We start from the raw sequence: 25,599 nt of genomic DNA, 5'->3' as shown, positions 1-25,599 counted from the left end.
ACAAACAAACAAACAAATCTTTCCTCTTTATAATATTAGTATAGATTTCTTCTGTGCGTGTGTTTGTCACTGAAATCCTCCTCAACGGCTGGACCGATTTGAATGAATTTTTTTGTATGCGTTTAGGTGGCACCCTGGATGGTGTAGATTCACAAATCAGCCCGGCAGATGGCGCTGCAGTCGGTATCTAGGTTATTTATTTTTTCTAGAACTAATTTATATGACAAGACAATGTTTGCCGGGCCAGCTAGTTCTTTATGATTTTTTATGCCTGCAAATGGAATGTTAACGAAATGAACGAAATGAATGTTTATGATATTGACTCTTTTTAATACTCACGGGCAGGTACCAGCACCCTGCCCATTTCTGCTGCGAAGCACTAATGCGTTTCGGTTTGAGGGGTGGTATAGTTGTGAAATTGAGACCTATTTTGATCTCATGTCGCACTGTGGATGGCGGTACCTAGGATTTGGCTTAGCTGTGTCCATGACAATGGCTAAAATCTACAGGTCGTGGTGACTATCAACTATTTTAATAAGCGAGCTTAAAAAAATGAATTTTTAAATTCGGTTATGAATAGTACCAAGAAGAAAATGGGCTATTTGATTTATTTTAGTACAAGTTTAGTATTAAATTCAGTTTGTAATGTGATGGTTGTAAATCAATGTTAGATTTTGTGTCTTCATTTATTTTATAATTCGTGAACCTGGTAGGCGTGATCTTTTTTTTAAAATTGTCATATGGAGATTTAGCTGCTTCTAATCAAGAAACAAAAACAAACATTGAAAAATGTGTCCACATTGTACTTACTACCAGAATTTGGGTTGTCTTCTACTATAGTTTTGCACAATGAAGTGCGTATAAATTAGTTAAATTTGGCGGCTTGACTAAAATTACTTCAGTCCACATCTTTACGAGCCCATTGTTAGGGTCTCACTAAGTCACGAACATGAAAGGGCTGAATTCGCACCCGTCACGTTTTTAATTAATAGCCGAGTGGGTGCGGCAAAGGGAACCGCTCATGTTATTGTCTCACCTTGTGTGAAATCCATCAATTAACAATGCTCTAATTTTGTGACCACTCAAATTTAAAAAAGCTGTTTACCTAACGATAGATATAGCGAAATTAAAAAGATATGCGTCGTACTCAAGTAATTAAAATGGTTGTTGAGATTTTTAGATTTATGAACCCTAAGTTTTGTACTTCACTGGTCCCTGTTGAAAAATGTATTATATTCAAAACAAGCTAATTATTTCAAAAATTTCAACGAATTTGAAAAGTCAAATTGAGGTTTGAATCTCACGTTTCAAGGTGACTTTTATTTATTTTTTATTTATTGCCTAGATGGGTGGACGAGCTCACAGCCCACCTAGTGTTTAGTGGTTACCGGAACCCATAGACATCTACAACGCAAATGCGCCACCCACCTTGAGATATAAGTTCTATGGTCTCAAGTATAGTCCCAACGGCTGCCCCACCCTTCAAACCGAAACGCGTTACTGCTTCACGGCAGAAATAGGCAGGGTGGTGGTACCTACCTGCGCAAACTCACAAGAGATCCTACCACCAATAATAAACTGATTCTCGCCAGTCTGATGTCTATGGGCTACAGTAACCACTCGAGCGTCAGGTGGCTCGTGACTTACTTTATCCGTTTAAATAAATAAATCATCTAAACCCAAAAACGGTGCTGTGTTATAATTGATTATATGCTTTTTAAACAGTGAACTTTACTTTACCTATTTATACACATTCATATATACGCTTAATTAAATGGAGGCTGTTATAAACGGCTAATGGGTGACCTACTTCATAACATGCATTAGGAACTTACGTGTGTGCACAGTGAATTATGAATAAGAATCCTGAAATGTGTAATTATATTGTTTAAGCTCAAGTAATAACTGGAGTAATGTAATTAAAGCAAAACATTTAATGGTCTCAAACAGGCAAGCCCTAGTTTGTTGTCAGAATGATTTGTAAATTTATTCTCAAGAATTACATTTATCGTATTGATGAGGTCGGAACGTGCCTATGGCTACTATACGATGGACAGAGGTTGGGGTTAGCAAGTCATACATTTAACCCCAAATGACGTCACACATAATGCCATAACTACTTCAACAATAAGAGCCGCCCTGTTGATCCGGTTTCCTATTCCATTCTACCGCCAGTGTGTACATAGTTCAAATGTATTAAATAAACAGCTTTGAAATTTACACGAGATTCGCAGTTCAGTAAATTTATTGAGAGAGAATACGGCGTGGCTTTAGAACAATTGTTGAATATGAATTTTCCAAGGACCATTTCAATGAAAAAGCCCCTCATATTTTCACCTATTATTGAATTCGTATAAAAGCTTTATTATTATTCTGTTATAAACAATTATAATATAATATATGTCGTGGATAACGACTTTTAGTTGTGGATAACGACTTTTAGTAATATTAAGACGGTGGTTTTGATTATTATTTTTAAATTATGAAATGTTATTTTGATAAATATCACAAAATGAAGGGTAGACTCCGTAACGCCACAGTATAAAATGGCGGTACGTGGACAGAGTCGTGGCATTCCGTGTCAGACAGTCATTCCGTCCGTCTCAGTCAGTGAGTCTCTGACAGTCAGTCAGTCAGTCAGTCGGTCTGTCGGTATGTGCAACGAAACTGTCGGTTTATCCTGTCATTGTGAAAGTTGTGTGTGTTGAATTTCAATAATTATTATTCAAAAGGTTTTATTGACTTTTTATAAACTGAGTTCAACCAAATACCAGTGATGACGGAACCTACCGCTCAGCCATCCCTGACGTGCGCCAACATATATAATTTTATATTGTATTGTATTCATTTTGATTTCATTAATAAATGGAGTTAAGGACTCCAATGTTTGTTTGCTTTGTTGTTCTAGGAATCTTTGGATTAGGAATAATCACGCATAATGAAATTGACGAAAAGTTTGATTTTTCAGATATTACTGTAGTTCGTTGATAGCCAAATTGGCTTTGAGGCGATATATTGATCAATGAAATTATATCTTTAATTCTATTGATTATTTTGAATTATTATTTTCAATTAGTTTTTTGGAAAAAAAAAATATTTCTTAGGATTTAAATCTCGCAAGAACGTGTAAAATTTTCAAGGAAATATACTTATTGTAGTATAGGTACGCCCAGCACGTGCTCACGAATGTTTTCCATGATAAAGGAATATCATCGTGTATCGAAAAACAGTCCGTATATCCAATAATAAATGATAACAAATAAAAATCATTAAATCTGATGGAAGGGATGTTGTGAGCTCTATTTTTGCTGGCCGAGTTGAGGGATGGATCAGTCGTCATATAATACAGTTGAATCTTCAACCTTATGTCTCAAGATGAGAAGACGCATACACGTTATGTTATTTAAGATTTCGGGCAACCATTAAACACCAGGTCGACTTGAGCTGGTCCATCCTTACAGTGTAATAAGAAGCTTGAACACTGATACGCTTCAAACCCAAAATATTAAGTAAAGAAAATTTTAGCGTCTTTAAGAACCTCATAGAAAGTCTGAAAGGAAATTTTATTAAGTTCCATTTCAGTCAGATAAGCGACATGCGAAGGAATAAGGAAGGAATAAGCAAACAGAGCCACAAATATTGTTTTATTCGATAGGTGTTTTTCAATTTGGACGGTTTGTTTTTCGGATATACATTTGTTTCAAAAAAAAAAAAACATAAAATGATTAAAAAACATTTGTTGCTTAATTGAGCCTTTGGAGGCAGGTAGACTAATTTATTCACTAAATGGTACCCGAAGGAGGGCAAGATCAGAAATGGTAGACCTCTTGTGAGTCCGCGCGGGTAGGTATCACCGCCCTGTCTATTTCTGCCGTGAAGCAGTAATGCGTTTCGGTTTGAAGGATGGGACAGCCGTTGTAACTATACTTGAGACAAATAAACAAACAAAAACCTAAGTAAGCCCTAAAACAAAAGTCACTTCTGATTTTAGAATTTTAATATTCTTCGTTCTAATATTCAATACAAATTATTCACGAAATGGCGTGAAATAGCAATGAATATTGAGAGACGAAAATGCGCAATCTCATCATTTTATAGACATAACGTTAGTATGTAATATACATTTCGACCCCCCTAACAGTAGTTATCTGTGAAGAGTTATAAGCACCTTTTATAACCGTTATCTTTCGACCATTGTTTCACACGACTTCCCCTATGGCGCTGCGAATATTGAATGTCGAAGCTTTTGTCTATTTATTAATTCATAAATAACAATAAAAGCAAGCAAAACGATGTCTTATATTCACACTAGCGACCCGCCCTCGCTTCGCTTCGGATACATTCAAACACACATGAAACCAAAAAAATAAAATAAAATAAAATTTAAAAAAAGTAGCCTATGTTCATCAGGGACAATGTCGGCTTCTAATGGAAAAAGAATTTTTCAAATCGGTCCAGTAGTTTCGGAGCCTATTCGAAACAAACAAACAAACAAATCTTTCCTCTTTATAATATTAGTATAGATATAGATACGGTCTAAGCCGTTTATTAATAAGAGTTAAATAAACTTTATTATTATAATAATACTTTACGTCTCAAGGGCCTCCTCTAGACATATTTTATCGTCATTAAAATATTTTAGTGATTAACTTTAATATTTATATGTTAGAAATTACATAGAAACAACATAAATAATACTGTTACATGGTGAACGGCTTTGTAGTTTTAAAAAAACATTATTTTAATACACACTGAATTTATATAACCTTTACAAAAATCTAATGTTACACGGACAGAGTAAGGATGTTATAAGCTTGAAGATTGATATCGAACTCCTAAGTAACAAGGAGAAAGTGAATTTATACACGAATAGTATTTACTAAGCAATTAGTAAATAAATCATTTAGACTATGAACCTTTTTGATAAACATTTAGAATCCATAACGACACAGTTAGTAAATGACAGGATATTGCTAATGTGAAAGGAATATATATTAATTAATGTTCTAATTACAAATGAAGATTTTATGTAAAGTGAACAATATACATATGATTTAATAACATAAAAAAATAAGTATGTTATATAGCAACAATGATTTAGTACTTAAGAACTAAGAGTTTGAGTTCATTATGTGTTTATAAGAATTGATATATGACTTAGGTACTAGTGTGAGGGGCATAGCATAACAATACGAAATTATTTGTTACGCTTTCACATCCAAGAAATTAGTCGATTTTAATGAAATTCGGTATCGAAATACTTTGCTGATCTGAAACTGATCGATTTAATATACAATGTAGTTCGGAGTTAAGGCCTAGCTGCAGGCCCAAAGCTAATGTAGAAACATTAAATAATACAAATATATTCACAATACAACAAATATATTATATACATATATATTATATACAAATATATTATACACAAATATATTCATATATATAAACATTAAATTATAAAGTCATAAAAAAATAAAAAAAGATTATTGCACTATATTTTTCTTCTACAGCGCTGCTGATTGACACTCTCAAGACAGTTCATCGAACGGTGTGTGATGATGAGCAAGTGTCCTTGGCCTGTCCCAGGGGAACGTCCATCAGCATTCAAGTCGCACAGTACGGGAATGCTGCGCCGAAAGACCAAGGTTGTGTGGCGGAGACTACGCTGATAGGCACGGAAGGGGAGAAGAAATGCAAATGGCCAAACTCTATGCAGGTATACTAATTAATACCAAAACCCAAATTATCACTTTTTTAATTGAAGACGTGAGTGGACGAAGGGGATCTATATATTAATACGTGAAGCAAAAACTTTGTATCCCTTTTTACGAAAATTGCGCGGACGGAGGAGTATGAAATTTTGCACACTTATAGAGAATATAGAGAAGAAGTGCATAACGCAAATATTTTTTTAAAATAATGCATAAAAAATACATTAAATCAATAAAGAAAACACACTACATACCATGTATTTGACGCACACACGCATGCATACTATTTATTGTCAAACTTTTGTTCTTGACGTCTGTTGTCAAATTGAGAATAGATGAAATATTGTTTGTCTTTGTTAATATTTTTTATAGTGTAATCTTGGCGAAATCTGAGATTATAGCAGTATGAAATACAATCATAATAGTGTACAAACTTACAATTCCAATTAATTATAGTCGAATTTCGACTACTGCGGGACCTCTAGTATAATAGAATTTGTTAATTTTGAGAAAACGGGTAATAAACTTTTGTTACTTATTTTTGAGATATTATAGCGTAAACGTGCTTATGCTTATAGATATCTCCTTCATCCACTCCAGAGTATTATTATTTGGAAACATTTAAAAGTTAAGAATACGTTAAGCGCCCATGTCACTTTCATTCAACGTGACAATATTTTTTCCTCATACATAACTCCTTCATTACATGCAATTTCTAAAAATAGCCTTTAATCCCGGTGTTTTAAGATCTAATATGGTTTGTAGGCACATAACACCTTCATTAAATGTAAAAAAATCAAAAATATAAAAAATGGCACTTAGCCCTTTCATCCACTCATGTCTTCAATTGCTTTGGATGAACAGATTAATTTAAGTCCTCGTCTAGTGATGAGTGGGTTACCCGAGGTCACAAACCTCATAAGTCACGTGGTTATGTGAAGCCATTGTTTGGGTTGTGTTTTCAAACCGTATACAAAAGCGGGATCGGACTCTGTTTGTAGAATACTACTGCCGATACTCAAATGAATTCTGTATTCGCATTTTATGACACTTGCGAGAGTTGGAGAACAGTAACTAAGTTTTTTTTTATTGCTTACATGGGTGGACGAGCTCACCGCTCACCTGGTTTTAATGGTTACTGGAGCCCATAGACATCCACAATGCAAATGCGCCACCCACCTTGAGATATAAGTTCTAAGGTCTCAAGTATAGTTACGACGGCTGCCCCGCCCTTTAAACCGAAACGCATTACTGCTTCACAGCAGAAATAGGCGGGGTAGTGGTATCTACCCGCGCGGACTCACAAGAGGTCCTACCACCAGTAAAAGTTTGTAAATTTAATTTAGAAATACACAATAAATTTATTTATTCATTAATTTTTTTTTTTCGGACATGAATAATTTATATGTTCCAGTTTATAGGGTAGGTTGGATGGGCTTTCGATGCAATAGAAACTAAGCTTAGATCCTTAAGTTCGAGTCGCTCATCATGAGTATTAAAATGAAAAGAGACTTTCAGTTGACTTGAAGCTTTACGGTTTTCGAGATTCGTAGATACAATTAAAACTTTACGGTTCCGTGTCGAGTTTATTGTTTTAATTTTAGAATTTCCGAAGCTTCGAATGGCTTAAGCTTCTTCATGACGGACAACGAAATTGTCAGTCGAAATTTGAATTAGATCCTGAGTTTTGGTTCATGGAACTTTTCCAAGTTTCGATTATAGGGTTTACAGGTAGGTAACCTAACTTAACTTCGAATTCAAGATTTAAAAAATCAACACAGAATTTTTCATTTTATATTCATGACTATAAAAGGCTCGTGGAGAGTATTAAGCGGTAGGCAACGGCTTGGCTCTTGCCCCTGGTATTTCTGAAGTCCATGGGCGACGGTAACCACTCACCATCAAGTGAGCCGCATGCTCATCTGCCTACAAGGGCAATAAAAAAAAACGTTATAATAATTTGAGGGCTTGAAATTACGTCTGTACAATCCACTTTGTTTCAGTATTCGCTTCTACAAACTGTAGTTCAGGAGTGCCAGAAGAAGTCCCAGTGCATCTTCAGTACGACGCTGAAGCCAGGACTAGCGGATCCCTGCCCCTCTGCGAGAAAATATGTTGAAATGGCATACAAATGTCGGCCTTGTAAGTAGTGTCATCGAATAGCTAAATAAATATCTTGCCAAAATTGTGCAGTCAACACGAAGCTTAACTTCCAGTGAAACATAATATGTATGTATGTATTAGAATTTTTGTGTGGCGCATTTACATTGTAGATGTCTATGGGTTCCAGTAACCACTTAACACCAGGTGGGCTGTGAGCTCGTCCACACACCTAGGCAATAAATAAAAAAATTTTGGCTGTGTAAATTTGTGTGTTTATGTCCATGTCTTATTTTCTGTTGCACTAGATTGATGAACGGGATAATTGTCCTCCTGATGTGTGATCCATAGACATTACGACATGAACAATAACTTGAAACTCGAGCTCGTATTTTCAATACGACAACTTTATTTAATAACAGATTTGTAAGAATGGCGGCAGAGATTTTTTTTTAATTGAATGATACTGTATACATCTCGATGCTGCTATGATTTCAAATAAAATATTTATTAAGAACATCATTGAATAAATTTTTATGAGAAATGAGATAATGTTTTCCAGTATTCGAAAGTCGTATCGCTTACACGAAAATACCCTTAATACTACTTCGTCATTTAGACTAAATTTACCGATTAAAATACTATTAGGTTCTTTAGTTGATTATGGTTTCTTCAACCTTAAGCACTTGATTTGACACTCTAAATTTTCATTCACTTCTCTCGTTATGACGTGAAAACACTCGGCATAAGTGAATTATATAAATAAAACCTATGAGTCTTCTATAAATTTGCTTTATGGTTTGTCAGTAATAATATTTACAATTGTCAGTGTGAGTGTTGCCATGCCAATGTAGGAAGGAGGGCCGTCTTGTTTTCAACCGATTAAAAAAAAACTATGGTTACCAACCTAAACGAGATGTATAATTGTGCTTATAATTTGAATTTAGAATCACTATAAAATATACTACTAATTTAACGTCATCATCTTTCCTTGAACAACCGTATTGAAAACTGTTAGCGAATTTCAAAAGTAACGAATTCGAATTAAAATTAAGCATTCATTATAAAACATAATAAACACGCAAACGGAAGCATTTTTTTTTTGCAAATCTGACCGTCTATTATAAGCAAACGGCATAAATGAACATTTAAGCAAACAACATATAAAAAAAAAACATTCTGAACATATGTTCAATGTTCGCACGTGAAAATAATAATGCTTTTAAATTCATAGCTTTTTCCCGACGCGGAGACATTATGCTGAATGTGTCGCTATGATGTTCCCCTTTTATGAGTACAGTTAGTCGTCAAGCCCATTAGTGGCAAGTTATTGAACATTTTCTTTTGTGCCATTTAGCTGTTTCACGCAAACACCAAATTACATAATCTGTTTGAAGCCGTTATTAAATTTATAACTAATTTGTTTTCAGTCGGCACTATATTCGGTATATACGAACGGAAAATCGAATTAATTTAAATTTAATTTAAATTTAAACTATGAATACTCTGGCATGCCAAATCAAATCTGTCGTGTTAGATTAGAGACAAGAAATTTCAAGGGAAATTTTCAAATTGCGTGTATTCTTCTAGAAGTAACCTATTAGGTATGCATACATCATAATGTTTTTTTTTGGTAATTTCCCTAAGGACAGATATTGCAATTTTGTATGAGGTATGAGGTACGAGCTGAGGTCAACGTATAAATTAAAATTTTCCATTTAGAAGATAATTTAATTTTTTTAAGTTAAACAGAGTAAGATGTCACTTATATATATGACTATTTGACTCAATGTATTGTATACATAATTATCATTATCCTTAAGGAAAATCGAGCATACATTCATAAGCAAAATATACGAATAAACGCAAAGCTAACAATACGATGTTAAATTGAGAATTAAATTTAATTCGACACATGATAAATGGTTAATCATATTAATGTGTATGATGTCGGGACATGAAACATGATTAGCATAAACAACATCTATACTAACATATATATCTACAATGGTTTTTACGGATGTTCCGTTATAACTACTGAACCATGCATCTGATTAACTTGAAACTTGGTATCCATGTAGAAAATACATATACATAATGGATAGGCTAATATTTATATGAGTGTTGGACTCCTTAATAATAATGACAATAAATAGTAATATTAATTTTAAATGCGCAGCGAAGCGGGCGAGTACGGCTAGTAGTAATTAAATCTATAATATACTAGCTGACCCGGCAAACATTGTTTTGCCATATATAAGATTTCTAGGGAATTTCTAGTGTAGAAAAATAACTAACTTATTGTAAGTGTGTAAGGATGTGGTAAATGAGTGAAAGAGGTATGTAGTGCTGTGAACGATGAGGGAATATATAATAAAAATAACAAAACCTCATTCAACCACATAATACCTCATTATAACAAAAAAAATGTCCAAATAAAAAAAATGTTAGGGGTGGACAACCCTAATCACTTACGGGTATGAAAAATAGATAGTAGCTGATTCTCAGTCTTACTGAATATGCATAAAAAAATTCATGAGAATCGGTCAAGCGGTTTCGGAGGAGTATTGGAACGAACATTGTGACACGAGAATTTTATATATTAGATAATACAAAATAAACAAAAAATCTAATTGTTTTCAAAGAGATTTCGAGACAATGACCGACACGAAAACAAATGAGGGGAATGCGATTCGTTGTAAACGTGACGTAAGTGTTTTTATGAGGGCTCCTGCAAGTGTATTGGCGTGATTTATGTCCAGTTAATAAATTTCCGGGGTCAATGCACGAGGGTGTGGTGCAGGAGTGCCTAGGTGCGCCCGGCCGGCCGGTCGGCACTCATTACGAAACTTGCAGGAAGGTGGTAAGTGACCGAGCGTTAATGTAATGACTTGCTAAACTAAGGAAAGTGCAACAACGTTTTTGATGTCTAAAGGTGAAAATGATTAGCGATGAGGGTTGCCAATTAATTAATCATTGTTCTATTTAGTGTTGCGGAATTCAAAATTTTAATTTTAGATTTGACTGTATTTAATTATACTTGAGACTTTAGAACTTATATCTCAAGGTGGGTGGCCCATTTACGTTGTAGATGTCTGATGTTTATGGGCCCCAGTAACCACTTAACAACAGGAGGGCTATGAGCTCGTCCACCCATCTAAGCAATAAGAAAAAAAAAACCCGATAGCTTTGGTAATACGAAACAAATTCGCAAAATGATTAGCTAAGTTTACGTATCCTCAATCAACAGTAATAATAGCTTTTTCTTATGTATAATAGCTTAAAAAAAAAAGGTTTATCCATAACTACCAAATTCAAGAGTTTGATTAACAGTTACAATTTTATAATTTTTCGAATACATTCTGTATAATGCGAATTCGCAAATTGATTAGCTAAAATAGTTTACGTGCCCTCAATCAACAGTAATAGTCTTTTGTTATGTATAATAGTTTAAAAAAAGAAAGGTTTATCCATAACTACCAAATTCAAGAGTTTGATTAACAATTACAGTCTTATAATTTTTCGAATACATTCTGTATAATGCGAATTCGCAAATTGATTAGCTAAAATAGTTTACGTACCCTCAATCAACAGTAATAGCTTTTTCTTATGTATAATAGTTTAAAAAAAGAAAGGTTTATCCGTAGCTACCAAACTCAAGAGTAATAGTTTGATTAACAGTTACAATCTATAATTTTTCGAATACATTCTGTATAATGCGAATTCGCAAATTGATTAGCTAAAATAGTTTACGTACCCTCAATCAGCAGTAATAGCCTTTTCTTATGTATAATAGTTTAAAAAAAGAAAGGTTTATCCATAGCTACCAAACTCAAGAGTAATAGTTTGATTAACAGTTACAATCTATAATTTTTCGAATGCATTCTGTATAATGCGAATTCGCAAATTGATTAGCTAAAATAGTTTACGTACCCTCAATCAACAGTTATAGCTTTTTCTTATGTATAATAGTTTAAAAAAAGAAAGATTTATCCATAACTACCAAACTCAAGAGTTTGATTAACAATTACAGTCTTATAATTTTTCGAATACATTCTGTATAATACAAATTCGTAAATTGATTAGCTAAAATAGTTTATGTACCCTCAATCAACAGCCATAACTATTTCTTATGTATAATAGCTTAAAAAAAAAAGGTTTATCCATAACTACCAAATTCAAGAGTTTGATTAACAGTTACAATCTTATAATTTTTCGAATACATTATGTATAATGCGAATTCGCAAATTGATTAGCTAAAATAGTTTACGTACCCTCAATCAACAGTAATAGCTTTTTCTTATGTATAATAGTTTAAAAAAAGAAAGGTTTATCCATAACTATCAAATTCAAGAGTTTGATTAACAGTTACAATCTTATAATTTTTCGAATACATTCTGTATAATGCGAATTCGCAAATTGATTAGCTAAAATAATTTACGTATCCTCAATCAACAGCAATAACTTTTTCTTATGTGTAATAGTTTAAAAAAGGAAAGGTTTGTCCATAGCTACTAAGCTCAAGTTTGATTAACAGTTAAAATCAATAATTTTTCGAATAGATTCTATATAAATGTGTCGCGGAGCTTAAGAATTTCGTTCCCAAGGTCCTTGGATTAGATTAGTTGTGCGATCCTCTTTGGAACACGAAGTCTTTGTCTCAATAGACAATTCGACGGCAATAACAAAATAATCTAATAAGTATTGACAAGGAATGCTAATTGAATTTAAAACTATCATCCAATTTTAGGACTTATGCTTGATGTTTGAAATGTTGATTGTTTTATCTCGTAATCGAAATAATTTTAATTGGTTTCAATACTTTTAAAAATGAACGTTTAGAAATGTTAAATTAAACAGTAGCTATCAATAAGCGGGTCGCCGTTTCCGAAATTGGTCCGTACAGACAAGAACGCTATGTTCAAGCGCTAAAGTTATAGAGCTAATATTCGGTAAACAAGATATATCCGGCTCTCCATTGTATTGAATGGTAATACTATATTTCGTCCAATCCAATTTACAATAAAGCATCATAATCTATGAGTTTATGAGAAAGATAAATCACACTAATACGATAACAGTTGTCGGTGCTAGCCGGTTATAGCATTGGCCATTAAAATTGTTTGAATAATGACCCATCGATTAAACTACCCATTACATATCCTTAATATGTATAAAACTCGGGCGAGTGCTAATTGATAAAACACTCAAGTCGGGGCTTTTATCGTATTGCTGGCTTCGGATTACGTACTAATGGATCGAAAGGGTTTTGTAGTCGTTTGTGTTAAATATAGGGCGATAGTGTAAATGCGGTTTGCGTTATTGGGATACTTACAATAAATACATTTATCGCGTATTGTGCTTGTTCAAGTATTACCGATTTCGTGTTTATTTCGGAATCGCCTTGTTGGTTTGACTAATGACTAGACAACGGTAGGCAGCGGCTTGGCTCTGCCCCTGGCATTGCTGAAGTCCATGGGCGACGGTAACCACTCACCATCAGGTGGACCGTATGTCCGTATGCCCACAAGGGCAATAAAAAAATTAAAAAAATGTTACACGGTTTCACTCGAGTATAGCTGATATACCCGGCATGATTCTAGTCATATCATGTACAATAATTTTATAAAAAGTAGTAAATGTGCTGTTAATTCAAACGTTAATTAGTAGCCATTACCTACAGCTTCAGCCGCATTTTCAAGGAAATCTGTGAGTTTAGTTCGTGGCAATGAAATGGATTTTCCGGATAAAGTCGCCTGACCAAATACTATACTTTTAAAAAAAACAATATGAATCCGTGATTTCGTTTTGACGTGAAAGAAGGACAAACAAACAAACACATTTTCACATTTTTAATATTAGTAATGATTCTTTTTCCTAAATTTCATCAAAATCACTTGAAGTTATATTTGCGTAATTGTATAAGCAACACATAATAGAAATTTCAATTTATAATTTAATGTAAATAGTTTGGCGTTAGGGGCCTGGGTTATCCTGTTTCGTATATGCCAGTGGGATAGATAGATGAAGACCGAATTTTGTGTGAACTAATTACTAGTAATCTAGATAGTAGTACGTGTCTGACTAGAAGATAGCTTCTACAGATTTAACATCTCAACGTAAATTTAATCACCCACTACGAGACCCGACATTCTCATTCAGAGTTGTTTAATGGCCATCAATGTATGGTACTATAAGCAATACAACGGAGAAAGAAATTCATATACTGGCTTTGACTTTCTTTTTCCTCTACCCAAGTTTATATCTAAGTTCGTATTTAACCATAATTATTTTCACCGCATTAATTCTTACGTCAAGCAGCACGCTAACAAACAAAGTTTCTATTGGTGAAACGGCCCACCTGATGATAAGTGGTTAGCGGAGCGTAAGTACCGCCAATCACCTTGAGACATGAGTTCTTAGTCCTATAGTACAACGGCTGCTGCTCCACTCCAGATAACAGGAAAGCTTGTGGCACCTACCTCCTATAATATGCGTTTTCATAAGACGATCTACAAGCAGTAATTACGCAAATTAACATTTTTGCAGGTTCTATTTTTATTATGTGATATTATTCTTTCATCCTGAAATTCTTTCTTGAATATGTGTTTAGTACGTATTTCATTAGAAAAAAAAAAACTGTAGGATTCGAACATCGCTCCATTTGAATGCACTGCGAATTTTATCTTTTAGGCCATGACAATTTCTATACATTTCTTTCTTTAAAAAGTAAAGGAGCTTACTGAGCACATGATGACGGTCATCGTTTATGAACATTGGTACTGTCATAGTGCCGAGCAGTGTTTTCAATAATTGTTTGAAGAAAAAAATGCACTCAGAAACAAGGTAGAGGAAAGATCGTTACTCGCAGATATCGTTGGCTACGCAGCAGAACGCAGCTGAATTAGGTCGTAGAGACGATTTCAGTTCCATTGGTTTTTTTAGCGCGATAATAGAATTAAGGTGACGTGATCACCTCGAATATTCCTTCAGATAAATGTTTTGTTGCAGTTGAATTTCGGAGCCGCACCGTATGCGAGAATGAGGTTGTGAAGCTGAGCTGCAACCGTAACTCGAGGATCGCAATATTTGACGCCAAGTATGGAAGAACGCCGTATGAGACGATATCTTGTCCACAAGCACAGGGTCTGCCCGACGAGAGTGAGTTTTAATAATAAGTTTTTTATGTATGGCTCCCATTATATTCAACAAATTGCCGAATAGTATAAAGGATCAGCCCTTAAGGAAATTTAAACAACTCCTGTCTTCGCTGTTATTAAAGAAGTGCTATTATTCTGTTACCGATTTCCTAAATGATGAATTGTAATACTCTCCTTATTAAGATCTAATTTTTTATAATAAACTTTTTGTGATCTCATTCTTAAATTTATCTTAATACCTAGTTTAAATTAGCTGTAAGTTTCTCCTTCAGATTTGTATGCCAACAGGCAGAATGTAGTGGGATTGAATATATTTTATACTAAGACCATACTTGTACCTGCATTCTATACAAATAAATGAATTATTATTATTATTATTATCCTGTATTAAACACTGCCACGCCTGGGAAGACGGCAGGACACACTCCGGCGAGGTGGGCAACAATCGGAATCGGAATGAATTATTATTATGGATGATAGAAAGGGAGAACAGAATACTGTATTTAATATTTCGGATTTGTTTGCTTAAAAAAGTTGGTATTCGCATTCACGTTGATTATACTATGGGCTCTGGTAACTACTGAAAAACATATAGGCCGAATATAAGACCGAAGCTCGAATATATTTTTGTTCCTATTAAAGAGCTCATTGTTTCCTTTATCTACCTTGAAACATGGGCTCGATTAATTTTATCATAAAACTACGACTAATGGTTGTTTAGCGCCATAAATATGGGGAGCCGTTGGGGCAGCCATAAATAATCCTTATCACAGAACTTCATTTAGAAGAAAATAAAGAAAGGATAATTCATATTTTAAAACCTACTACATAGATGAAACAAATCCAAACACGTCGGATGATGAACCACGAAAGACCACGAAAACTATAAAGTATTCTAAGCATCGGAAATGACAATTGGAAATAACAAACTCTAACATAGCGGATTTTATCTATTGTCAGCTCTTACAAAAAATAATGAAATTCTATTTTCGTTACACAAAGCTTTTTAATGACTTTTTCCTAAAAATGGGAAAAAATTGCACTTATACTGGGACAGATTACACAGAAATTAGGCAAAATATACGTTCCCAAATGTACTTTATAGATAAACATAGTATATAGTAGTACAGTATGATGATTCATAAATAACAATGTTATCGAAAAAGGAAACGACTAGTCCGGTTTCATTTTAAATTCAGACGCGTATCCGACTCGTCCTTATAAGGTACAACACCCAAAAATGCAATAAGCCACGCTGTCATCCTAAAAATGTTAATACGTGGTCCCAACGAAGTGTGTCACTGTCCTAAATACGACGATGACGTCACAGGATTCTTTGCGTATTTACATGAGGTCCTTCGTGTTTGGAATTCGTCTGCGTTAAATATTACCCTTGCCCGGGAATGTGGTTTTGAACGAAATACCGACAGCATATCAGATCGTAAATTGTTTATTTTGTAGTTAATTATTAGCCGTATCCCCAATCTATTCATTACCTATTTTATTATTTAGTTCTCAAATTTCTGACCCGCCAGTGGGATTTGGGGTTAGGTCTTATCTTAAATACTCGTGTTAGATTCTTGGTGGATGTTGCAACCCCTCCCGGGTGCTTATCCCTATAATATAGTACCGTTGAAATCCAGAATATAGTGTACGTGTATTTATTCATTTTCATATAAATCACCACTGTATATAACTAAATAGTTCACTCCAAAAAAAGTATATTACGCTGGTACTCTAATATTTCAGTATTAATTTTCAAAATAAATCGAGATAGTTTAAGAAATCAAAAAAAAAAAACGGGGTTACAAACAAAATACCATTAGCCAAAAAAATCATTCAACCAATATTTTTTTTCAAATTTAGCGTCCTCTTTACTAAATTTGGATCAAATGTTGCCAATCTCCAAATAAGCCGTTGAAGTAAACTTTAATATTTAATTTGTTTGCCATCAATGAGGTCGTATCGTAAAAAGTTACACATGATCGTGAAAAGTTTTTGGCCAGTCCAGAAACTTTATTCGGTCCTATCCCTTGAATATGACGCATTAAGTTTAACGACGTTCACCATGAAACCAGGTGATCGTAAGTAATGGGAATGATGTTTATTAAATTATTTTGTTACTTGGTTACTGTTAAGGCCCGTGCTTGGAGTAAATATTTTACTATTGCTTGGTTACTATTAAGGTCCGAAGTAAATCTTTTAAAATATCAACGGATTTGACAACGGAGACATGAGTTTTAAGTCTCAATTTGAAAGTAGAACGGCGGCCCTTCTAACCGAAACGCATTTTTGCTTCACGGCAGAAATAGATAGGTAAGGTGTACAACGTTCGTTAACATTTGTGAAGTACGTATTTCTTTACAAAAATTGTAACCTGCCTGCGGGATTCGAACCCGGTGCAGTCGAATCACTCAATACGAATGCGCCGGGCGTCTTATCCTTTAGGCCGCAACGACATCAAGAACTGATTATATTGAGAATACAGACGAATAAAAAATCATGGTATGCTGGCCGTACGATGTAGACTAGGCTTTCGAACCGATCGTGATATTCTAGGGACAAAATTGTTAATAAATCAGTTATTACAGAATGCTCGGCGCCGTACACTGTTGAGAAGGTAATGCAGATATGTCTCGGGCGGAGAAGATGTCAAATCGTCGTAAACGCAAGGAATTTTGAATCTACTTGCAAACCGCATACGACACCTTATCTCAAAATCGTTTATGCTTGTGGTTAGTATAAACATTATGTGTCAATCTGGCAATGTGTGGTGCCTTAATGGTTCAAGTTAGTTAGATACTCAAATTTAATTAAAATATTTTTGTTTTTTTTGTTTTTATTGCTTAGATGGGTGGACGAGCTCACAGCCCACCTGGTGTTAAGTGGTTACTGGAGCCCATAGACATCCACAACGTAATTGCGCCACCCACCTTGAGATACAAGTTCTAAGGTCTCAGTATAGTTACAACGGCTGCCCGACCCTTCAAACCGAAACGCATTACTGTTTCACGGTAGAAATAGGCAGGGCGGTGGTACCCACCCACGCGGACTCACAAGAGGTCCTACCACCAGTAATTACGCAAATTATAATTTTGCGGGTTTCATTTTTATTACATGATGTTATTCCTTCACCGTGGAAGTCAATCGTGAACATTTGTTGAGTACGTATTTCATTAAAAAAATTGATACCCGCCTGGGATTCGAACACCGGTGCATCGCTCAACACGAATGCATCGGACGTCTTATCCGTTAGGCCACGACGTTATCCTCGATTTCATACATAAATAAAATAATAGTACTTTCGATTATTAATCAGAGAAAAATATAAGCTTTTTTATTGCTTAGATGGGTGAACGAGCTCACAGCCCACCTGGTTTTAAGCGATTACAGAGCTCATAGACATCGATACGTGAATGCTGCCACTCACTTGGAGACATGAGGTCTATAACGGCTGTCTCACCCTTCAAACCAGAAGGCGTTTTCGCGGCAGAAATGGGTTGGGTGGTGGTACCTACTCGTGTGGGGTTATAAGTCGCCTGTACCTTCCAGTCACTATGTTTACTATTTTGGAGTTGCTGCTAACAGCTCCTGTCTATTTTAGTACTTTGCCTATCTGAAGTATTTCTTAATCTATCTCAAAACAATCACTTGTTCTGGTTTGTAAGCTTAGATAGCTTTAAAAGCACAATGAAGTTATTGTGGAATGTGGAATGTGTGAAATATTGTGGAATGGAAAAATAATGAAAGTCCATTAACACGATTTATCTTTATGCGTTAGGTATCTGGAAAATAAGTATATAACAGATATATAACCTAACTCGAAATATTTCTATAATGACATATTTTCTATTATACTTTTTTATATTATTTATAATACTAAATTTCTAAAATAATATTTATATTATTTAGATTTAATATCTAAATTAATTTTCAATACCTTAATAATAATAATAAGCCTTTATTGCTGTTTTACTTACTAATTACTAACTTAATAAATAACTTAATAATAAATTAAATTAAAATTCAACTTATAATCAAGTATTCCGTTCGACGTTCGGTGTGGTTTACAAAACAGCCTTCTCTCGACAAAGGCCTCCTCTAAAGATTGCCAATATTCTCTATTTTTGGCCATTCGACTCCAATGCGGGCCGACTACACTCTTTAATTCATCTTCCCAACGTTTTGGCTATTTTCCTTTTTTCTACTAATCTAAATATTAATACGCGAAGCAAAAACTTTGTATCCCTTTTTACGAAAATTGCTCGGACGGAGGAGTATGAAATGTTCCACACTTATAGAGAATATAGAGAAGAAGTGCACAATGCCAATTTTTTTTTAATTAGTGCATATAAGATACATTAAATTAATAAAGAAAACATTACACACACTACATACCATGTAGTTGACGCACACACTCATGTATACTATTTATTGTCAAACATTTGTTCTTGACGTTTGGGGTCAAATTGGGAATAGATTAAATCACTGAAGTAGGAAACATATGGAAATGAAACGTCAACAAAAAATTTGTGCCACTGTGACGTCATCTGGCCACAAAACATGGCGGTTTTAGTGCTGCCCAGAAGATTTTAATGTTAGTAGGTTTTATCGATAAACGTTCTTGGCTCATTTTATTTTAAATATTGTTGAGTGAATGTATTTGTAGAATTTATACTTTAATAGGAAGTAAGTATATTGTTATGTGCAAAGATGATGTGATTTAGATATTATGTGAAATCTAAGACGAGTTCGTGCTTCAAATATGCCAAGTAAACGATATGACGATTTTTAAAATTTGCTACACTGATTTTATGAAGTTGTCGTTTGCCGCAAAACATAAAGATATGGCGTAGTGCAGTGCCACCTGCCCATTTCTAGCATGCTGAATGTTATCGTATTTTGAGTACGTGTTTTTCTTAGACTATTACAATCTATTTTAATTGTTTTGCTGACTCTAAAGTCCGTAACACACTACCGCAGCGCACCTCAAGGAAGGTACGCCGCACCATTTGAATCACTCTCACTTGAGAGTGATTCAAATTTTAAACTTATCAAGGGACCGCCTGATAAAACGAAAACACCCACAGAACATTTATTCGTTAATAAAATTACAAACGTGATTCCTTGTGACTTCCTCTCTAAAATCACTTAATTATTAAATATTTAACGAGTTGACAATAGTGTTATAAAACTATTTTATTTAAATAGTTCCGACGACTTTCTTGAGATCCTATAAAATATGTTTTAATTATTATTTTTGTATGTTTTAAGCATGATAAAATAAAAAAAATTATATAAGCAATCATATTAAATCGATATCAAAGTCAATAAATAATGTACAACCCAAAACAGACGGCCGAACTGACGTGACAATGACATTTGGCGCGCTAAACATGGCGGATTTTCGGCCTCATTAGACGGAGACGGAGACATTTACGTATATTCATGTTTCATTTTATGTACGCACTGAAATACTGTTATATTGTTTTCCTGCGAGTTAAAGTGCTGAGTAAGAACGAGATAGATATATGTTTATGTGTGTGCCTTCAAAATGGGTGCTATTTATATAAGCAATTGTACGTATAGAACAATATGTCGTGTCCCTACTATATAGGTCTATGGATTAAATATTGTTTGTCTTTATATTAATATTTTTTTTAAAAGAGTGGCCTTGGCGAAATTTGTGATTATAGAAGTATAAAATACAATCATAATAGTGTACAAACTTACAATTCCAATTAATTATAGTCGAATTTCGACTACTGCGGGACCTCTAGTTACATTTAATATCTAAATTAATTTTCCATACTTTACCCTCGTCTTAAATCATGAAATATATTATTATAAGGATGGCCTAGTCGATTTTCTATAATTAGAAACCAGTTTATTTACCAAACAAAATAAGTTAAATTAAAAAAAGGTCTGAAGCTAAACATTTCTTACATTAAATTCATAAATTAAAGTTGAGAAAAACCCTAAAATAATCTTAAAAAGAAAAGTGTTTTGACCTGTTTTAATTACTCATATATTTTTTTTCCACACGGGACTGGAAATCTTTTATGAGGATTTAAAAATTTCATCAACGTTTTCAAGATTTCGTGTTTCTTATTTTTAAAATTCGCCCGTTTCTTTTTTTAGAATATTCTCGAAGGTATTTGAAAAAAGAGTTGTTGTAGACGAGAAATCTTGATTGAGAATTATTGGGGTTCGAAAGACTCTGTATTAAGAGCTCATGAAGCGGCGAAAGAATGAAAAATGAACACATTCGTTGGTTGATTTGGAAAGCAAAGATCATGAACAGCAATGCCTTTTAATAATTAGGATATACGTAACTGCTTGGCAATAAAAAATGCCTCTTCCTAAATATTGAGCGAATACCGTCACATAGTAAACGGCCAAAAATCTCAAACGTAGCATTAACATTAAATAAACTTAAGCCATTTGCAGTCTTCAAACTTAGGATGGTGCAGCAGAAACATTAAGTAGTTGGTCCTCAGTTATTTGCATAACTAGAAGGAGATGCATATGAACAACCTCATTTTCGGAAAGCTCAGTAAAGTGAGCAGCGGAGCTGAAATGTTGAATGTGGAATTATATCAGAATACACAGCAGATTGTATGAACATGATTTTGCGAGTTTTAGATTTGAGAATCGCAACTGTATGCACCGTGTTATTTTTTTTGTCGTATTTACTATCTCACATAATTTCGTGTTGTTGTTGTTTTCGCAATGTAAAATCTAAAAAAAAAAAATGTGCAATACGGTAAAGTAAATATTATGCAAGGTAATTCTTAAGACAACTTTTTGTTTCAACATTGTCTTATTTTGCAGGTTGCAAGGGCGTTTTGTAATTCGTAATTTGGTAGATAATTGCCTATTTCTTTCTTACCTATTTCTGCCGCAAATCAGTAATTCGTTCCGTTTCGAATGATTTGACTGTTGTTATGACTACAGTTAAGTCTTTATCAGTTAAGTCTTAGCTAAACCTAGTCTCAGGATTGGTGGCGGTATTCACTTAGTGATATCTACAGACTTCGGTAACCACATGCAATAAGTGGATTCTGAGATTAAAAAATAGTTATGTAACAGTTGTGTTTGTGATGGCCCTTCATAGTCCATTAGCAACCACATCTTTACCTACGTGAAATATTTCTCCGTACATACTTAAAATCTGAATTTAAAAACAATTTATTCTAGAGTGTAATCCTTTTACAACGGATAATTTATTTGTAAAACGAAGTTTTATATATCATTTCGAGTGTTATAGTTAGTTATAAGGCACCACACATAAACTTTAAATGTTTGTATTTAGCTCGCTCTGAACTTGATTAAAAGATCGGAAAAAAACCTTTTTATGCATAATTTTGAAAGAATTGCGAACTTTTCAAGTCAGAACATATTATGCTTCACGCTAGGAATGAGCAGAGCAGTGTTAATTTCGGGCTCACACATGTAGACGATGATAGTACGCCATTACCGGAAAATGCTTTGCTGGTTTTTAACTTTATATATTATGTTTCAGTGCCTTTAGGTGTTCTGAATGAACGCTATGAGAGCGCAATGGAAAGAGACGAAATCGACGAAGACAATGTCCAAAATGGAAATCTGTTTGATGAATCTGGTGAGTGAAAAAAAATTAAAACCTCTATTGAGATAAAAAAGCTGTCATACCAAATGTTTTTAAGCTTCGAATATTTTAAATCTTGAACACACATAACGCTTTTTCGAATATGAGAATATTAGGATTAGGTATGAGTATTCAATAATTCGATACTGAAAATAGACCTTAAGAGCTTTGCCACATCAGAGGGGTCACCTTCTAATATCCCCTCGATCATTATCCAAACCTGTTTTAATCACTGTATGAATAGCTGAAGGTCTTTATTGTTAGAGCACTAATTGTTGGTCGGTGACTCCTACCCGTGCAGAGTTACTATAGATGATGAATGGGTTCCGGTTACGTCTTTACTACAGGTGGTGGATGGTATGTGGTGGAAAAATACCACCACACTTTACTCGCAATATTTGGTAACCGCAAATCGTAAAAGTAGTTTTAATTATGTCTACGACGGACGTGAACCAGAAAAAATATTTTTCTTGTTAATCGTTTCTTTCTTTCTTTTTTGATGTAATTGTGGCCTAAATGATAAGATGCCCCGTGCTTTCGTATTCTTGCGATGCGATTGTAGCGGTGTTCGAATACCACAGGCAGGTACCAATTTTTCTGATGCTTATGTACTTAGTAAGTGTTCACGAATGATTTCTTCTAGCTCGAGGCCATTCAGCTGCATTTAAAGAATATACTATACCATTATTTGAGATTTTATTCCAATGAAAGTTAGGTTTTAGGGTATCTTCCGTGTATTTTCATTTCTACGATCTGGGAATACGTGTATCGGTTGTTTTACGACTCTGACCTAATTCAAAGTCCATTTCTACTAAATCTTACTTGCATCCACTAGGAAACCTTTTAAGGTACATGATAAGTCTTAGACTATCTTCGTGATGCACGTAAAATAGTCGTGCATAACCAGGGTGCCATAAGAAATTTTTTATTTGTATTAACATGATCGTATCATTCAATTTTGTTGTTATCTGCAACACAGTCTATGACTACAGCAGATAACATCGTTTCAATATTTGTTATTATGATTAAAATTGTATGTTTTTGTAATAAATAAATAAATAAATAAATAAAATTAACAGAAGAGGCTGGAGAAAAATTCAGTGAGCCCGGCACCGGGTCGGCAGTACAACTACCCGCTGGAGAACCGACCATTGATCTGGACAAAATTGAGGAGACTACAGTACGTGCTACTAAAATCCCCCTACAAAAAGGATCAGGTAATAGCTCCAAATAAATACAGACTAACAACATTAAGAAGTTTTAAAGATGTATTTTGAATGTAGGGAGATTGAACGAAAAAATTGGCGTTTCAGTTTGAAGGGTAGAAAAATCGTTATTATGATGAAAGTTTTAGATCTTATGCCTCAAGACATTTGGCTTGCAATTGTGTATTCATACTTTATTTCCAAACAATAAATAAACAAACATCCTAAATTTTTCACTCTTTCAGATACAATATTGAACCCGAACATTTTTATGTATACAGGCTTAACAATCACTATTATTGTTATATGCATACTCATATTTATTGGTTTCTACTGTTATAAAACGAGAAAAGAAAAAAACAATTCAAAAAACGGCAATATGTTTTCGACTGAAGCACCCAATGTGTTCAGCGACATTGCCTCGGACGTGGACAACGACGTTGACGTCAGTCATATATCTGGAACCTTCTACGATCCGTTGCATCCAGACATGATGGTGTATAGAGATGGTGTAACCAGAAACACTATACGAGCCATGAGACCACTCTCCACAGTATATCCATGTGCAGGCGTTAGTATGTATGGTAATATGGAAACTATGCCTTCCCAATCTAGAAACATAGATGCTAGATTCACTAGAAGTAGATGTAAAGAGGAACAAAGTACACCTGAATTGCTCAGCCCGAGATGTCTCGGAACTGATTCCAATTCGCAATTTTATTACGGTTGGCGACAAGAGCTATGATGAATTAATATCTCGGAAAAATAAATACAATCATGTGATTTAAATAGGAGAGTCTACAGATGACGGGGCTTGAAAAGCTACGGTGGACTCGAAAATAGTGCGGTAAGATTTTAATGTAAATAAAACTAATGGATTCTTTATTTGAATAAAGTTTGTATTTTTCTCTAATTATTAACACCGTTTTTTTTTGAGTTCGATTCTAAATATAATAACTTAAAAAAAATACAGCACGAAAATGTTCTCAAATGCTATATTATATTGTTATTATCATGTATCTGCACTGTGAATTTTTTATTCTCTTATCTCAATTCATACTGTACACACGAAAGTAAAATTAAATCGATGTAAAATGTTGATGAAATAAAAAAGATCGTAAATCGTGTTTCATTTATAACTTAGCTTCGTTGATGCACAAGAAAAATAAATGAGTGGGTCATTAACCGCAGTTATGGAATGGTTTTTATAAAAATGCTCAGTAATGGTTGCGTGGTCGACGTTATTATTCATGGAAATTAGGGGAGATTCCAGCGGCTATCACTCAAGAAGCTAAATAGGGGAACTTCGACGGAACCGTGGAATAGGGATAATAAGCGACGCATATTCAGATAGATAAAAAAAATATATTCGAACATTCAATTTTTTTTTCTGGTGTTAAGTGGTTACTGGAGCCCATAAACATCTAAAAAGTAAATGCACCACCCGCCTTGAGATATAAGTAAGGTCTCAAGTATAGTTACAACGGCTTCCCCACCCTTCAAACCGAAACGCATTACTGCTTCACGGTAGAAATAGGCGGGGTGGTGGTACCCACCCGTGCGGACTCACAAGAGGTCCTACCACCAGTGATTACGCAAATTATAATTTTGCGGGTTTGATTTTTTATTACACGGTATTATTCCTTCACCGTGGAAGTCAATCGTGAACATTTGTTAAGTACGTATTTCATTCGAAAAATTGGTACCCGTCTGCGGGATTCGAACACCGGTGCATCGCTACATACGAATGCACCGGACGTCTTATCCTTTAGGCCACGACGACTTCCATATTCAGA

At 34.3% G+C, this 25,599-nt stretch overlaps 1 protein-coding gene across 1 annotated transcript in view; it reads left to right on the top strand.

The window, feature by feature from the left end:
• Positions 1 to 24,925, top strand: part of LOC114253308 (uncharacterized) — a 32,066-nt gene extending 7,141 nt beyond the window's left edge. Inside the window, exons 2-8 of the mRNA XM_028188141.2 lie at positions 5,508 to 5,713; positions 7,712 to 7,850; positions 14,820 to 14,969; positions 17,560 to 17,703; positions 22,494 to 22,592; positions 23,678 to 23,815; positions 24,049 to 24,925. Coding sequence (XP_028043942.2) covers positions 5,508 to 5,713; positions 7,712 to 7,850; positions 14,820 to 14,969; positions 17,560 to 17,703; positions 22,494 to 22,592; positions 23,678 to 23,815; positions 24,049 to 24,548 — 1,376 coding nt within the window. The 3' untranslated portion in view covers positions 24,549 to 24,925. The remainder of the gene's footprint in view (positions 1 to 5,507; positions 5,714 to 7,711; positions 7,851 to 14,819; positions 14,970 to 17,559; positions 17,704 to 22,493; positions 22,593 to 23,677; positions 23,816 to 24,048) is intronic.
• The last annotated feature ends 674 nt before the right edge of the window (positions 24,926 to 25,599 follow it).

Source organism: Bombyx mandarina, chromosome 17 (assembly GCF_030267445.1).
Source record: "Bombyx mandarina strain Sakado chromosome 17, ASM3026744v2".
In the NCBI taxonomy this organism is placed as follows: domain Eukaryota; kingdom Metazoa; phylum Arthropoda; class Insecta; order Lepidoptera; family Bombycidae; genus Bombyx; species Bombyx mandarina.
This window is presented reverse-complemented; position numbering and strand designations above follow the sequence as displayed.